At 41.8% G+C, this 17,221-nt stretch overlaps 1 protein-coding gene and 1 long non-coding RNA gene across 2 annotated transcripts in view; one reads left to right on the forward strand and one right to left on the reverse strand.

The window, feature by feature from the left end:
• Nucleotides 1-17,221, reverse strand: part of LOC309629643 — a 545,666-nt gene that overhangs the window by 190,130 nt on the left and 338,315 nt on the right. The window lies entirely within an intron of this gene.
• Nucleotides 2,158-8,659, forward strand: HMGN1 (high mobility group nucleosome binding domain 1). The gene is made up of 6 exons (XM_082393838.1): nucleotides 2,158-2,347; nucleotides 2,668-2,700; nucleotides 2,787-2,816; nucleotides 2,899-2,949; nucleotides 6,028-6,156; nucleotides 7,781-8,659. The coding sequence occupies exons 1-6, from the start codon at nucleotides 2,333-2,335 to the stop codon at nucleotides 7,826-7,828; spliced, it is 306 nt and encodes a 101-aa protein (XP_082249964.1). The 5' UTR covers nucleotides 2,158-2,332; the 3' UTR covers nucleotides 7,829-8,659.

Genomic DNA, 17,221 nt, shown 5'->3' on the forward strand with positions numbered 1-17,221 from the left:
GGGAACGAAGTGGTGTCAAGATTAACAGGGTTCCTACCCTCATGGAACTCATACTTCTGTGAGGGAGACAGGCAACAAATAACTAAACACATAAAGCAATTACAGAATGTGATCAGAGCCATGAAGGAAATATGCAAGGTGATATGAAAGGAAGAAACAGAAAAAGGGGAGATTATATTAGAGAGGGATAGGATTGCCAGAATGGATCTCAAGAAGAAGAAAAGAAAAAAATTAGTGTTCTCATCAAAAAAAAAAAAAGAGAGAAAAGGATAAATTTCCATCTTACCCTACTCCCCCCAGTTGTTCTTCCCAAAGGCAACCACTGGCACCACGTCCTTGTGCATCTTCCTGAAATATACAATGAACGTATAACTTTATACTCAATATAGCTATTTAGTCTCAATAGATGCTGTGCAGATAACTGGAGATGGGGAGTTGCAATCCTGAACTGAAAGGTCAAGAAAGGCCTCAATGAGACGGTGACATCTGTGCAAAGATCCAAAGGGGATGAGGAATAGAGCAGCTCTGGTCTGACGCAGTGCATGAAGCATTCCAGGCAGAGGGAGCAGCAGGTGACAAGTCCTGAAGCAGGACTGCCCCGCCTACTTGAGGCTGGGAAGGTGAACCGAGGGTAGCATTGGTGAAAACCGTTTGAAGTGGGCCAGATGGTAGAGGAGTATATAAGCCACTTTAAGGACTTGAGATTTTATTTTCATTTTTTTGGCGGCGCTGCGCAGCAGGCGGGATCGTAGACTCCCCCACCAGGAACCCGCGACCCCTGCAGTGGAAGCGTAGAGTCTTAACCACTGGACCACTAGGGAAGTCCAAGAATTTCTTGAATGAGAAGGGAAGGCACTAGAGTTACTGATCAGGAGTCAGAGTCTGACTGGTGGTTTTCAAAATTCACTTCTTCCGTGAAGAGCGGCCTCATTCTTTTTCGAATCACTAGAATACGTAGCTCATTAATCTACTACGTGAAGGTGAAGGTGTCATAGTTTCTCCGGGCCTTTCAAATGGTGGACATTTAGTCTGTTTCCAAATTTTCGGATTCAAAGTACTCCAGTGTTTCTTCTTCTCCATGAATTCCAGCTGACAATTTTCCGATTAAAAACTTTTTCTGCATTAACCCAACTGAATCGATCCTTCTAAACATAATTTTCTTATTCATTAACGAAACTGGGTAACATGTGACCTCACAGGTTCCGGGGTTCCCAGCTCAGACCCCCCAGACTGAAGCTCTTTCCACCTCAGAAAGGTGTTTAGGTGAGCCACGTGGTTAAAAAACAGGCAGGAGCCGGATGGGCGTGCTTCCTGTTTCACTTCTGCGCAGGAGTGGATCAGCCGGCCAGGGGGTCCGAGAGTGGGTCCGCGTCCTAGGGGCGGTGGGGGCCGGGACTCAGACGCCCACTATGCTTCTGAGACGAACCGCCTGCACCCCCGACCCCCAATGAACGGATGACTTAAAAGAAGCTACAGAAAGGCCCGACCGCGAGCAACCTTGTATGGTAGACGGGCTGCAATCCTAAGGCCTTCGCAAAGACCCGCGCCTGCGCACTGGAGCCCCGCGCGTGCCCGCGCCGACTTTCCTTCCCACGGCTTCCTTTCCCGCTCCTGCGCACTAGGACCCACTTCCCGCGGGCCAGCGAGACGGGAGACCTATTAGATAGCCTTTCTTACTGACTGAGGTGGGAGAAATTGGTTCGTACTTGAACCTGTTGTCTCTCCCTTCCCAGTTTGTGCGACCCAATTGACTCTAGAGGGGAGAGACCCTATCCTGGGGCTTTCCGGGCGCTAACGGGCGCTCAGGTATCCAGCAGGGTGGTGGGCGGGCTCACCCGGCGACCACGTGGCGGGCCTCCGCCAATCGGCGCGCAGACCGCACTTTGCAGCTCAGCTTCAAACAAACTACCGTGAGGCGAGAGCTGCCTGTGGGGCCCCGCCCCCTCGCCTGGGTCTGGGGCCCTGCGAGACGGCGGGCGGGTAGGGGCGCCGAGAGCGGGGGCGGGGCGCAGTGGTCGAGTGACGGCCCGCCTCACCTATTCGGGGCGCGGGCCGCGGCGCGGTGGGCCCCGTAGCCAATGGGCGGGGGCGGGGGCGGGCGGCGGGGGGCGGCCCGGCCGACGGGGAGGGGGAGCCCGCGGCTGGGGGACGCGGGGGGAGGAGGGGGCGGGCTCCCAATCCGGTTCCATCCGGTTTTCCCACCGCCCCCGCCGCGGGTCCCAGCAGCTCGGGCGGCGGGAGGAGCGGCAGCGGCCAGGCAGCCCAGCTTCGCGAAGGCTCTCGGCGCGCCGCGGCCCGCAGGCACCCGGCACGCGCCCGCCCCGCCGCCACGATGCCCAAGAGGAAGGTGAGCGGCGGCCACGGCCCGCACACGCCCCCCTCCGCCGCCCGGCCGGCCCCGGCGCCCCGCGAGGCCCAGGCCCGCCGCGCTCTCGGCACCGCTGGGCCCGGTAGGCGCCCGGACCTGCGGCGGGCGGGCGCGCGGCGGCCCCGGGCGCGCCGTTCTGGAACGTTCGGCGGCCCGAGGAGCAGGGTGGGAGATTCGAACGCGGCGGCGGGAAGCCGCTGACGTCACGCGGCCGGGCATTGTTCTCGCGGGCGGGCGCGGGGCGCGCGGGCACTTTTGTTTGCGGGCTGCGTCCACTCGCCGTCTGCTTTCTCCCGCAGGTCAGCTCCGCCGAGGGGGCGGCGAAGGAGGAGGTAAGACCGCGCTCCTCTCCCGGGGGTGGTTTCGGTTTGCACCGCACCCCGCATTCCTTGCTCATTTTCCTTTTTTTCTCCCAAAGCCCAAGAGGAGATCGGCGAGGTTGTCAGCTGTAAGTAAAGCGAGCCCTCTGACCTTTCTTTTCCGTGGGATCGTACCCAAGGAAGAAACTCAGTCCTACCTTTGCTTTTCAGAAACCAGCTCCTGCAAAAGTGGAAACGAAGCCAAAAAAGGCGGCAGGAAAGGTAGGTTTCACACTCACCTTAAGAGATCGTGGTGTCTTCGAAATGCTGCAGTGCTACCTAACGCGCATTGCCAGCAGCTGAGGTCGTGACTTTGAGAATCTCGAAATCAACTACAGTTTGATGTCCTAGTCTCCTAAAAAGTCGTAGTGTTACCTTATTTACCACTTTAATTTTATCTTATAGTAACTTCAGTAAACAATGTTTTTTCTGGTTTGGGTAAAATACAGTAGATGTAGTCATATTCCCGGTTTACGGGAACATAATGTATCACCTTAATGCTGCTGCAGAATTTGGGAAACTTAAGACGGCTAAAAATATTGGAGAATAAGTTTCGCTTACCAGGGAAATCCATTCTTTGTGTTGTGTACGTTTTGGTTAGTGGTCCTCTGTTGGTTGCATGCTTGTACTTCCTCTTTTGACAATATCAGCAACGCTAGGACTGAGGCCAGGAGATGGGGAATGTGTAAGTTTTTGCATATAAGGTGCTCGAGGCAAGGTAGGGGGACATATCTTATGTCCAGGGGTAGATCAAGAGCTGTGTTCTCTGAAAACATGATTAACAGTCTTCTAAAAGTATTTTATATACCATTATATGTATAGGAGTTCACTAAGTTACTTTATCGTTAATAGCATGATGGTTGCTGCTCTAGAATAGATTCATGATTGCTTTATTCACATTGCCGGTATTTGGGTAGTTGTTGGATATATATATGTAGGTTTGAAAACTTTAAATTGGAAAAACTAAATGTGTGCATGTTATTTGTAACTTTGTGTTTGGATCTAGCATTGATACCACCCTCTGTAAAGCTCTTCCTTGTTCTTCAGGGGAAATTCATGGTGTGATTAATTTCTGTTTACTCAAAACTTAAGTGAGAGTTTGCTCTTAGAAGTCTCTCTCCCCAAAATCCTTATCATCATTACCCCTTTCCTAAAAGTGTAGGTGAAAGGTAAACACTGCATAATCAAAGATTTCTTCCATTTCTTTAAACATTGTACAGAGCTGAGTGTAAAAATCTTATCGTTTTTTCAATAGAAAGTTCTGTTTTGTGATCCTTTTTAAGAGGGTTCAAGTAAGGTGTAGGCGTAGTGTGTCAACTTGAAATTTCTTACACCAGAAAATAATAGGATAATTCTGTAGGAGAAATAAGAGTAGGCGGGAAAAATAGTGGCTCTTGTTGCAAAAGGTCTGCTTGAACAGTGTACTATTATTACACATGTTTTATTATTTGCTTTTTTAAATAAACTGATTGGCTGGAACACTATGCCTGTTTTCTCTTTAATTTTTCTTTAATTTTTTAAAAAATTTATTTTTATCTTTATTGGCAGTCTTGGGTCTTCGTTGCTGCGTGCAGGCTTTCTCTAGTTGTGGCGAGCGGGAACTACTCTTCGTTGCAGTGTGCGGGCTTCTCATTGCAATGGCTTCTCTTGTTGCAGAGCATGGGCTCTAGGAGCGCGGGCTTCAGTAGTTGCAGCACGCGGGCTCAGTAGTTGCGGCTCGCAGGCTCTAGGGCACAGGCTCAGTAGTTGTGGCGTGTGGGCTTAGTTGCTCCGCGGCATGTGGGATCTTCCCGGACCAGGTCTCGAACCCGTGTCCCCTGCGTTGTCAGGCGGATTCTTAATCACTGTGCCACCAGGGAAGCCCAAATTTTTCTTTCTTTCTTTATTTACCTGCATCTGTATTTTGATTTGCCCTAAAATATTTTTTTAATGAAAACAGTTCAAATTTTACCTCCAGTTGGGTTTGGGACGTCAGATATAATCAACAGGCAAGTTTTCACGTCAGTGTTCCTTGAGAAACAAACCTGTCAGTTCAGTGTTCCCAAAGGAAAATGATGGGGAGGGGGAGGAGCCTTTGTCCCCTTTTAGTTTCAATAATATACCTTTGTCTTCACAACCGAATCGTTTTAAAGCCTTAAACAGAAGGTAAAACTGTTGATATATTGATTACCATACTACAGACGTGTTGATTTATTTTGTTTTGTCTCACTTTCCAGCTGTTAATAGTTAAAATGGTATTATTTCAGTCCAGGCTATTGCATAATTCTGTTTTCACATTTCAGGTTTTACGTTTTTATGTTACTGTGATAATGGTTATTAAATTAACGAGAAATCTAAAGAAATCAAATTATAAAAGAATCGTTTTTAAATACAGAAACGATTGTCACATTTCATGGTGGCAATGTATGTAGTGGTGTTGTCCCAAATATATTTGTTTAGGTAATTTATTATTTATTCTAAAGATACTGAATTACTAGTAGTTGTCATGCATTCATGTATGGAATGCCGTTATAGAAGTTACAGTTACTATTGGTCTTATCTAAGTCGACTGTTAACTAACTACATTCTCAACTTATAGGAAATACTTAAGTGTCTCCTTCCCAGTTGATGGATGGTGTCCAGAAATACTGTTTTATATTACTTTAAAGCGGCTTAACCTTTGAATCTCTTTTATCATCATACTAACACCTGTGCTTTTCAGGTTCTTCAAACACCTAAATGAAAACGATAAACTCAAAATTGATCCTTTTAGCTACTCATTATATGATACCAAGGGACTAACTGTAGCAGAACTGTAGTAGGATAGTCAGTCTGACCTTAACAACATGGTGCTTTTCTCAGGTGAATGGTCTTACTGTGAGGGTAACCATCTCGTCAAGACACTGGTTATTTGACAATTTGATTATTGTTCCTGCTTAAAGAGTTTGGGGGTGGGTAGGGTTACAGTGGGGAAGAGATTCCTCCAGCGGTTCTTCACTTCATTTGTTCTCTCATGTGGAACTTCAGAGAATAGCGGGTAATTGAGAAAGTGGAGAAGGGTCGTAGCTGACGCTTTAGGTTTAATTAGGTTTAATTGTCGTAAGTCTGATGACGCTTGGTGTGCAGGTGCTGTTAGGGGTCTCCTCAGTGTGCTGTGTGGTCCTGGTTACTGGGGGTGGACCTTAAGGTGTGTCCTGTAACTCGGAGTGACACGCGACCTCATTAACGTTGCAACTGTGGTGGATGCAATCTCTCTAGCAAGTCAGAAAATGTTAGTAAGTGCAGAGTTGATACTTAAAATATACTCTTGTTCTGTCACAGGATAAATCTTCTGACAAAAAAGTGCAAACAAAAGGGAAAAGGGGAGCAAAGGGAAAACAGGCTGAAGTGGCTAACCAAGAGACTAAAGAAGACTTACCTGCAGAAAATGGAGAAACTAAAAATGAGGAGGTCAGAAGTGTTTGTGTGTTGTTCGTTTTGACTCTGAAGAGTGGATAATAAACTGTATATTTTTATGTAGCAGATAAGGCAGTCTTTATCCTTTATGATATTGAACAAAGTTTTGTACAGTAACTCCCAAGTGAATGGACAGATATTAGATCATATTTGAAAATATATGTGTAAATGGGTTTTTTAAGTGAGTGAACGAGAAATTGTAATGTACTCAGAATTTCAAACTCAGATTCATGATCTTTATTGTATATGGGGTTCATTAATTTAATTGCTGGTGTGAGTTTTTAAAAAGATTTAATTTACTAAATGGTATAACACATTTTTCTTTCTTTAACATGACCTAGGGGTTTTCTTTAAACAAATATTCTAGGCTTTTTTTTTTTTTTTCCTCCAAATTGCCATCTGTAGAACTGTTAATAATCTTGTTTGGTTTTTATATTCTGGATATTGCTTTAAATTTTTTTTTAATCGATTCCCTTCGTTTGTCATATTTTTCCCACTTTCTAATAAAGAAGGCTTATTTTTCTTAAAAGCCACTTGTCTAGGATTAAGTAGTAACTTAGATTAAGCAATTAAAAAGATTGATGTCCTTAATCTTTATCCTTTTAAGCTCTGAGAAAAAGGTTTTACCTTAAAAAAAAAGTGTGTTGCAAGGTTGTGGTAAATAACTTTTTAAGCCAAGCCTTTTTTTTTTTTAACATTGGCTAAGCAGAAAATATAAATAGAGTATTAATTTTTAGACTTATATTTATAGATCAGATTTTAAAGTAATAACTACTTACTCCCCCGATTTGCAGTCACAAATTCCTAAATCTAACCCCAAGTCAAATATTATGTGATAGTAAGATGAAATTAACTAATCCAGTTATAAGGGGAGAATGAGGCCTTCTGATCCCTTTTATCAACTACAGTTGATTCTCGTTATTCATGATGGTTGTGTTCTGTAAGGTTGCTCTGTATACTGGACAGTTGCTCATAGTGGAAATTCTCAAAATGTTCTCATCACAACATTTCCATCAACAGATCAAACCATAACCTATTTTATGTGTGTCTGTTTAATGTATGTTTTTGGTAAGTTAATATTGAACTCAGGGCCAACAGAAACAGCACTGTAACTCGTGCCTCAGTGAAGCTGTCTAACGTGTGTCTTCTCCATATGGCACGTCACAACCTTCTTGCACAGCACATAGTACTGGACGCCACTACACTTGTCTAGTCAACGTTGTTGACCAAAAGCACAAAAAAAATGTGAAATGTGTGGCACTAAATAGACTGTGAAAAAGACACTTGTTTACAGTGTTGCAGCTGAAACAAGGCAGAAGGGCCTCAGCTGGGAATGTCTGTGTCAGGTGACTCATTTTTTGCTGGTCTGTATCTGCACATACATGACCATGGAACATGAAACGTAAGTATTGATTTTGGGGTTACAAATAAATTTTAGTGAGTTAGTAAACTTATAAATACAGAATCTACAAATAATGAGGATTGAATGTATTGTTAAGACTTAATAATAGTTGTAATGAGTAAAACTTACACTGTGTTAAATGCTAAATATCTCTAACGTTATAACACTGACACAGAAGTCAAACGTTCAGTCACTGTTTTTCCTTTGATTTTGCAGAGCCCAGCTTCTGATGAAGCAGGAGAGAAAGAAGCCAAGTCTGATTAATATCACACACCTGGTCCTATCAGTGGTCCCTGTTTCCCTTCTTGTACAATCCAGAGGAATATTTTTATCAACTATTTTGTAAATGCAAGTTTTTTAGTAGCTCTAGAAACATTTTTAAAAAGGAAGGAATCCCACCTCATCCCATTTTTTAAGTGTAAATGCTTTTTTTTAAGAGGTGAAATCATTTGCTGGTTGTTTATTTTTTGGTACAACCAGAAAATAGTGGGATATTGAATATGGGAGGCTTTGATTGTCTTGGGTGTCAGCTTAACATTCCACAGATGGAGGGTAGCTTTTATATCCTATAATACAAAGCATACTAAATGGCAGTTTGGAGTCAGTTGTGCATTTAATGTCTTAAACACTTTAAATTACTTCTCTTCCCACGTTGTTTTTGGTAGAATTGTTTCCTAAAGCAAACCACTCACCCCTTGATCTTGGCTCTCCTGGGCACAATTTTGTGCACTCTGTAACAACTTTGGTCGTGGTAGTCCAGTTTTTTTAGTAACTGTTAATGTGCTGTGAACGATTGACAATTTGAGTATGTAGTGTATATGATATTAAATTGTGAATTAGTGGGATTTAACGATGTAACAGCATATCAATATTTGAAGATATTGGTACTTGATATCCTGCGAAGGAAAATTTGCCCCCAAATTTTAAGCTGGAAAGTCACTGGAATAACTGTTCAGAAAAGAATCACAACTACATGATTTTTTAGGTTTTTGGTACGTATGTTGAGAATTGTGTACAAATTGAAATGTCTGTGTACTGATCCTCAAAACAACCAATAAAATCTCAATTATGAAAGAATTTCTTGAAGCACATGAATTAAGTTGTGGTTTAAATTTCATTTTAAAGAATTTTCACATTTCTTCCAAAGTCAATAAAATTTTGGAAGAGTGGAATACTTCATTTTTTCTATAATACTTCAACAGTGTACTTTGAAGATGCTTTTGTGACTAAATTGGCTTAATGGGAAATCAGTCCCCTGTTCTCTGAAGCAAAATAAATACGTAATTATTCACTCTTCTTATGAAGTAAGCTTATAAATACTGAATAAGCTAGCACTAAATCTAGTAGGTTTGTATTTGTGTATTTCGAGATTCGCTTTCATGCAAGTCCTTGTCCTGTTTTGCCATCTAAATAGTCTTTAGAGGTGGTACTGGACACTGCTGATTTGGCACATGCAGAAGTGGAGCCAGAGATGGCACCTTGCCAAGGTCACCGCTAAAGAGGGAGAGGCCTTGGAATGAAGTTTAGAACTCAACGTTTGATGTTATTTTGCCTGTGGACTTGATTAGTAGGAGGCAAGAATGCTTTAAAAATTAGTCCTTGGGGGGACTTCCCTGGCGGTCCAGTGGTTAAGACTGAGCTTCCAACGCAGGGGCTGCAGGTTCAATCCCTGGTTGGGGAGCTAAGGTCCTACATGCTACGTTGCTGTGTGGCCTGGCCAAAGATTAAAGACGAGTCCCGGGGGATCATAGAACTCTGCAAGGGCTGTGTGCTGCTGGAATGAACAGTGTCATGGAATGAACAGAGCTCACAGGGAGTGGTGAGGTGTGGCATCGTGAAACGTGAAACTACAGAAAGAAATGCAGAGGACATTGATTTGGGTTGAAATGACACCCAAAAGAGGGCTTTGGCAACTCTTGGGGAGTGGGAAAGTTCTTGGAGGACCTGAAACCATGATGCAGGTAGATTTGCCTGTAGTTTCTAAGTTTTGTTAAGACTTTGGATATGCAAATTTAAATGGAGCTGAAACATTTTCGCTTGCTATGTGTATGGGTACTTCATGCAATTTTTTGGTACCAGAATTTCTAGCAGCTATTTGTTGCAGTTAAAGGGATATCTAAAAAAATAAAGGGAATTCCCTGGTGGTCCAGTGTTTTAAGGCTCCACGTTCCCAATGCAGGGAGCCTAGGTTCGATCCCTGGTCAGGGAGCGAGATCCCATATGCCTTGACTGAGAACCCCCATGCTGCAACTAAGACCTGGTGCAGCCAAATAGATAAATATTTAAAAATTAAAAAATAAACCAATGGGGAAAAAAACTACTGAATTTTAACCCTGTAACCCATCTGGCAGTGATCATTTCATATTACCCAACCGTCCACCCCTAGGAATGTGATAAATGTTTACAGACACAAAGATTTTCTTATTCTGAACTCATTGCTAGTAATATGTTTAAAGAGATTTATTAATTTTCTAAAAAGCACAACAGGTAAGGTTTTTTCACTTCTTGTTGTATAGATTGATACCTAAAAGAAATTGCCTCTTGTAGAAAATTGGAATGTAGTACTTCTAGATCCTTGCCTTAAGCATTATCCCTTTATGATTTTTTTATGATAAAATGAACCCTCAAGTGGGTGTTCTCTTCAGCTGTCAAAAGAAAACAATTACTTTAAAAAAAAAAACCCAAAAAACACGCTGAGGCATCTTTTCTGGGATCAGTACTTAGAAAAAGTTAATTTCTTGCCCTTTCAACAACTAGTTGAATGAGAACTGAGTGATAGGAACGGTTGAGTGGACGTCAGTTCAGACGTCCTAGAAGGACAAGGAAGATAGCTGTTTAGTAATAATGCTAACAAATCAGTCTCATTTGTTAACTAGAAAAGGCAGTCAGCAAGAACCCTGCATTCTCTTGGCTTGTTTGAGGTTGAATGTGACCTTTCAGATGTAGACTAAGAGGAATTAAGGCATGGAACCTGGTGCCTGATGCGGAGATGCATGATAAAATTGTGGAGGGCCCGGGAAAAGAGTCTGTTGTCTGGGTGTTTGGGAAGTGTGTATACAAGCGTGAGGGCGGGGGCAGGGAGGAGAAGTGTGTGTGTGTGTGTGTGTGTGTGTGTGTGTGTGTGTGTGTAATTTCAGTACAGGGGCAATCCGTGCTCACTGGGGGAAAAACTCAGGAAACAAGCTAAAAACACCCGAAATTATAATTCACTCACTAGGCAACTATTTAAAGATGCGTTTTTCTCAGATCCTTTTCTGTGTTTTTACGAGTTTACAAAATTGGTGTCATTATACATCCGTTTTTTGTTTTTTTTTTTTGTTTTGTTTGTTGTTGTTTTTGTCTTTTAGGCCAAGCCTCACGGCTTGCAAGTTCCCCGACCAAGGATTGAACCCATGCCCCCTGCAGTGGGGACATGGAGTCCTAACCACTGGCCGGCCAGGGAATTCCCGCTACATCCTGGTTTGTAATCTTTCTCATACTGTGAACTTTCTCCTAGGTTAATGAGTATACTTACATAGCATTTGTAAGCACTGCATACTATTTTATTTCAAGAATGTAATTTGTCAGACATTTAGACATTTTCCCCATTAAGATAAGCATTGTGAAACTAAAATACGGGTGATTTCTATTAATGCATACAGATATATCCTAAATATGTATTTGCCTGTCAGTCCACAGCTGTTCCATGAGTTTGCAGTAAAAATACGTAACTGCAAGACAGTTGAGAGTTTCAAAACATTAAACTTGAATAGGTGATGAAGAGTCTTAAATAGATGATGGGAAGCAGCTCAGTAACAAATTGGTTTTCAGATCATAAATGTTTAGGGTTGTTAAAAAAAAAACCCTGAAAAATAAAGTAAAATCCTTTAATCCCAGAAGCTAAAAGTAATTATTTTCAACGTGTTGAATTTTCTTCATATATGTTTGGATTTTTCTTTATTTGTAAAATGTTTTAACGTTTGCTTAACAATTCATTGTATGGCTGTGCCATAATTTGGCCATTACAGCTTTTTTTTTAAATTAAGGATAATTTTACCCTTACTCAGAAGCAGTACAGTATACTAAATCCCCATGTTCTAGTCAAACAGTCCCCAAAGCCATCCAACCATTGCTAAGCTAGCCCATCCTTATTATTTTGACGTAAATAAGGATGGATATTTTAAAAATAGTATCTATAAATAGGAACTTAAAAGGGAACAAAATGCACAGGAAGCGGATATTTACATAGGTAATAAAAATTATTAATTTATCTTTGGTCTTTTACACATTTTGTCAGGGGGTTGGTTACATGCAGATTCAATTTAGCGAGAAGCTGCTTTTTTCTTTTTTTTTTAATCCAGTGTGGCTAGTTCCATCTTAAGCATCAACATATTACCTTCGGATGCTGATTCCACATAGATTTTTTTTTTTTAAGTAAAACATTTGCTCGTTTATTGAATAGCATTAGATTAATAGGAAGCATTAAAGAATTGAATACCAGAGACCAAAAAAAAAAGTCTGTGCAAAAGATGTGAGTAAAAAAAAAAGTTCATCAAAGCCAAGGTATAAAAGAATACATCTAAGTATCACCCTTTAAATCCTTTTCCTGAATATTCTATGAATTTAAGTCTGGGGATCTTTGAATGTTATTAGCTTTTATCTGTGACAATAAATCTTATAAAGGAACTCTTTAAAAGTAGAAGAAGGACCTCGTTCCTCTTGATAGTGAGCTTTTAAACGAAGGATATCTATTATGTGAACCCTCAGTCTCTTAGAAGGCTGAAATTCCATGGGTTTCCCAGGCAGCTTTTAAGATCTCTTATGGAAGCTTGCTATTCCTAGGGTGTAAAATGATTGAAATGCATTCCATCATTTCCTCCTTAATTGAAGCCACATGTTCAGATTAGAGTTTTAAATTCTCATTCCCTTATTTTGTAGAAAATTCAGCATTCAACAACAGGTATGTTCTTGAAAGAAATCTATATCATTTATAACTAAGTAACTGTCCTTCAAGAAACTTTCCTCCTTGATGACTAAGAATGCAAACTCTAAGTTTGTAGGGTACTGTAATCAAAATCTCAAGTTTGCCCCATCAGCTTCTGCAAGGTTATTTGCACATAGATTCTCATGCTTGAGCAGATGGGGAAGATCTTTTTCCTGGAAAAGATCCAACCAAACAAAACTAAAACTGAGGGCAGGAATGAAGGGGGAATGCAGGTGTTCTTGGTGGGAATATTGGCATCAGGCAGTCGTTTTCTTAAACACTGGAACTGGTGAAGTTGAAAAAGCACTTTTTCTTGACACTCTCATTAGTTTTTGTGTCCATTTGTCTCCAGGGTTCAAGCAGATAACTGACTTATTCTTCATCCAGGCTATGATTTCTGTGTTTGGACATTCATTCCCAGGGGGCAAGATTTGAATCTTTCCAATGAGCAAAATGGAGACAAAGTTGAAGGTCTCTCGGATGCATTTACACTTTAAGTTTGTGTTATAGTTCTCCAGGACACCATGGACTGGAGAGAGGCTGCAGACCAGCAGCACAAGAAGCAGAGATCCTGGGGGGTGAACCTCATTCTGCGTCAAGGTGAAGTTCCCACACTGATTTTTTTAAAAGTAAGTGGGTGTTGGGAAATTTTCGGAGGGCGTGGAAATGTAAAGTGATGTGATTAGAAAGTTCGTAGGAAGAAGGGAAGCCACAGTGCAGGGATGCAAGAGATAGTCTGGACGTGGTACAAATGCAGATCTGAGTCAAGGGTGGTTACAGCAGCTTCACCGCCTTTGGTTGCAGAAGACTGTGACCCCACAAGGGAAGGGGCGAAGGATTGGTAATAGGACTTAACTGGAGTGATAATAATGCCTTTCCCAGGGGATCCAAGGAGCTAAAGCAGTGCCTGCACACAGTACCTGATATAATATCTGATGCTATTCCTCAGTGATTTTCAGAGCTTACGGTAACTAGATTCTTGGTGGATTTATTCCCCTTTACAACGGTGTATGTTGTTGGGTAAAGCCTTAGAAAATACTTTTGATTGAACCAACTTTAAGTTGAGTGCTATAAATGAGAACTTTTGCTCATAAGATCTGGCTGCGGTACTTACTAGACTATGGCGTTGGTTAAGTCCCGCAATGTTTCCTTACATCTTTAACTGTGAAGATTACTGTTGTGTTTTAGGTTTAATTCATAACTGTAAATTCTGTTAATATTACATTTTATCTCTGAAAGCACTTTGTTACCCAGAGAAAATTCAAGTTGAAAAATGTATGAAAACTAATGATACATTCAAGTTATGTATGAAAAAATTTAAATACACTAATCTGTTATGCATGATTCATAGAGAGGAAAAGCTGAAAGTCTTGCATGCTTGGATGTGTCTGTATAAGGATTTGGCTGTGTATTAAAATATGCAAGATTATAATTTCCACCAATGCTGATTTGGGTTTTCACAAGAAATATATTTAAAGACAGTCTTAGCTGTTGTAGCATGATTTCTCACTTTTTGCTTCACTTCTTATTTATCTTATTTTTTTTTTTTAATTTTATTTTTGGCTGCGTCGTTGGGTCTTCATTGTGGTGCGCGGGCTTCTCACTGCAGTGGCTTCTCTTGTTGCGGAGCACGGGCTCTAGGCGCGGGGGCTTCAGTAGTTGTGGCACGTGGGCTCAGTAGTTGTGGCTCGTGGGCTCTAGAGCACAGGCTCAGTAGTTGTGGCGCACGGGCTTAGTTGCTCCGCGGCATGTGGGATCTTCCCGGACCAGGGCTTGAACCCGTGTCCCCTGCATTGGCAGGCGGAGTCTTAACCACTGCGCCACCAGGGAAGTCCCAGAGAAAAATGCCCATTTTTGATGCTGGCCAGGACTCATTTTGAGTCCCGAAGTTCAGAAGAGCAGTGTGCTCCCTTGCCAAGTATCCAGGCTCTGTTTATCCCGACATCTAAAAAAACCATTTTGTTCATATTAGCTCAATTAAATTAGTTGAATTTAATATTTAGTTCATTTTGGCTTCATAGATAAATAAGAGGGGCTTCCCTGGTGGTGCAGTGGTTGAGAATCCGCCTGCCAGTGCAGGGGACACGAGTTCGAGCCCTGGTCCGGGAAGATCCCACATGCCGCGGAGCAACTAAGCCCGTACACCACAACTACTGATCCCACGTGCCACAACTACTGAAGCCCGTGCACCTAGAGCCCGTGCTCCACAACAAGAGAAGCCACCACAATGAGAAACCCGTGCACCGCAACGAAGAGTAGCCCCCGCTCGCCGCAACTAGAGAAAGCCCACGCACAGCAACGAAGACCCAATGCAGCCAAACATAAATGTATTTTAAAAGATGGGCATTTTTCTCTACAAAGAAAAATATGAGGGCTTCCCTGGTGGCGCAGTGGTTGAGAATCTGCCTGCCAATGCAGGGGACACGGGTTCGAGCCCTGGTCTGGGAGGATCCCACATGCCGCAGAGCAACTAAGCCCGTGAGCCACAGCTATTGAGTCTGCGCGTCTGGAGCCTGTGCTCTGCAACGGGAGAGGCCGCGACAGTGAGAGGCCCACGCACCGTGATGAGGAGTGGCCCCCCCGCTCACCGCAACTAGAGAAAGCCCTCACACAGAAACGAAGACCCAACACAGCCAAAAATAAATAAATAAAGAAATAAATAAATAAATTTATTAAAAAAAAAAAAAGAAAGAAAAATATGACTTGACTGAAGGACGTAAAAGATCTGAATAGATGAGGAATACAATGTTCCTAAGAAGAGTCAATATTTAAGAGGGTCAGTTCTTTACATCTAAAAATGTAATGCAATTCCAATCAGAGTGCCAGTAGAATTTCCATCAGGAATTGGAAATCTGATTCTAAAGTTCATCAGAAAGAGAAAATTGTGAGACTAGTCAAGAATTTCTTGATAAAAGAATATGAATAAGGGAGGCCGTGCCCTACCAGATATCAAAATGTCCTATAAAACTACAGTAATAAAAGCAACGTGAGGGACTTCCCTGGTGGTCCAGTGGTTAAGACTCCTTGCTCCCAATGCAGGGGGCCCGGGTTCGATCCCTGGTCGGGGAAACTAGGTCCCGCATGCCACAGCTAAAACAAAGATCCTGCATGCCGCAGCTAAAGATCCCGCACACGGCAGCGAAGATCCCGCATGCCACAACTAAGACCTGGCGCAGCCAAATAAATAAATAAATATTTAAAAAAATTAAAATAAAAGTAATGTGATTTTGGAGCAGAAATAAACAAAAAGATCAATGAAACAGAATAGGCCAAAACATTAATTTATGATAAATGTGGCATTTCAAATCACTGAGGAAGAGACCATTCAGAAAAAAGTTTCAGTCCAATTGGCTATCCATTTAGGAAACTATCAATTAGTAAATTAGGTTCTCTACCTTGCACCACACACAAAAATTCCAATAGATTAAAAAATCTAAATATAGAAAAACTCTGAAAGTACAGAATAGTTTTATAATTATGAAATGGAGAAGGCCTGCCTTTCTCCACAAAGTAATAAATCTGAAGCCATAAAGGAAAAGCTGCATATTTGATTTTGTAATATTTTTAACTTTTATTTGGTGTTATTTAAACAAATATCTGAGAAATGTTAGAGAGGGAGAAAATATTTGCAATACGTATAACAAACTGTTAAATGTCCAAAGTATAGAAAGAATTCCTTTGGTCAATATGAAAAAGAAAAAACTCAACAGAAATAAGAGCAAATGATATGAAAAGACAATTCACAAAAGAAATATAAATTTTAAAAATAGTTATTTTTTTAATTGGAAAATATGCATACCATAACATTGCTGTTTCAACCATTTTTAAGTGTACAGTTCTCTGGCATTAAGTACATTTACATTGTTCTGCAACCATCACCACCATTCATCTCCAGAACTTTTTCATCTTCCCCATTGAAACTCTGTATCCATTAAACAATAATTTCCCATTCTCTCCTCCCCCCAGCCCCTGGCACCCACCATTCTACTTTCTGTCTGCATGGATTTGACTAAGTACTTCATGTAAGTGGAATCATGTAGTATTTGTCATTTTGGGCTTATTTCACTTAGCATAACTTCAAAGTTTCATCCATGTTGTGGCGTGTGTCAGAATTTCCTTCCTTTTTAAGGCTGAATAATATTCCATGTTTTGTACGTAACACATTTTTTTAATCCATTCTTCTGTTGATGGACACTTGGGTTGCCCCCATCTCTTGGCTACTGTAAATAACGCTGCTATAAACTTGAGTACAGATTGTCCTCGACTTACGATAGAGTTACATCCTGATAAACCCCTCCTAAATTTAAAATAGCATTAAGTTGAAAATGTATTTAATACACCTAACCTACCGAACATCCTAGCTTAGCTTCGCTGACCTTAAACATGCTCAGAACACTTACATTAGCCTACAGTTGGGCAACATCATCTAACACAAAGCCTATTTGGTAACAAAGTGTTGACTGTCTCCTGTAATTTATTGAATACTGCACTGAAAGTGGAAAACAATGGCTGTCTGGGTACAGAGTGGTTGTTGGTGTCCGGTTGTTTACTCTCGTGATTGCGGGGCTGGCTGGGACCTGTGGCTGCTGTTGCCCAGCACCCCGAGGGAGTATCAGGCAGCATGTTGCTAGCTCGGGAAAAGATCTCAATTCACAGTTCAAATTTGTGAATGCGTATCACTTTCACACCATTGT

Source organism: Balaenoptera borealis (assembly GCF_965194805.1).
Source record: "Balaenoptera borealis genome assembly, chromosome: 5".
NCBI classification, from domain to species: domain Eukaryota; kingdom Metazoa; phylum Chordata; class Mammalia; order Artiodactyla; family Balaenopteridae; genus Balaenoptera; species Balaenoptera borealis.

Bases quoted from the DNA above. Each gene is read 5' to 3' on its own strand.
- HMGN1 (XM_082393838.1), top strand. The intron at 2,817-2,898 runs GTAAGTAAAGCG...TTTGCTTTTCAG, and splicing joins GATCGGCGAGGTTGTCAGCT to AAACCAGCTCCTGCAAAAGT. The intron at 2,950-6,027 runs GTAGGTTTCACA...GTTCTGTCACAG, and splicing joins CAAAAAAGGCGGCAGGAAAG to GATAAATCTTCTGACAAAAA.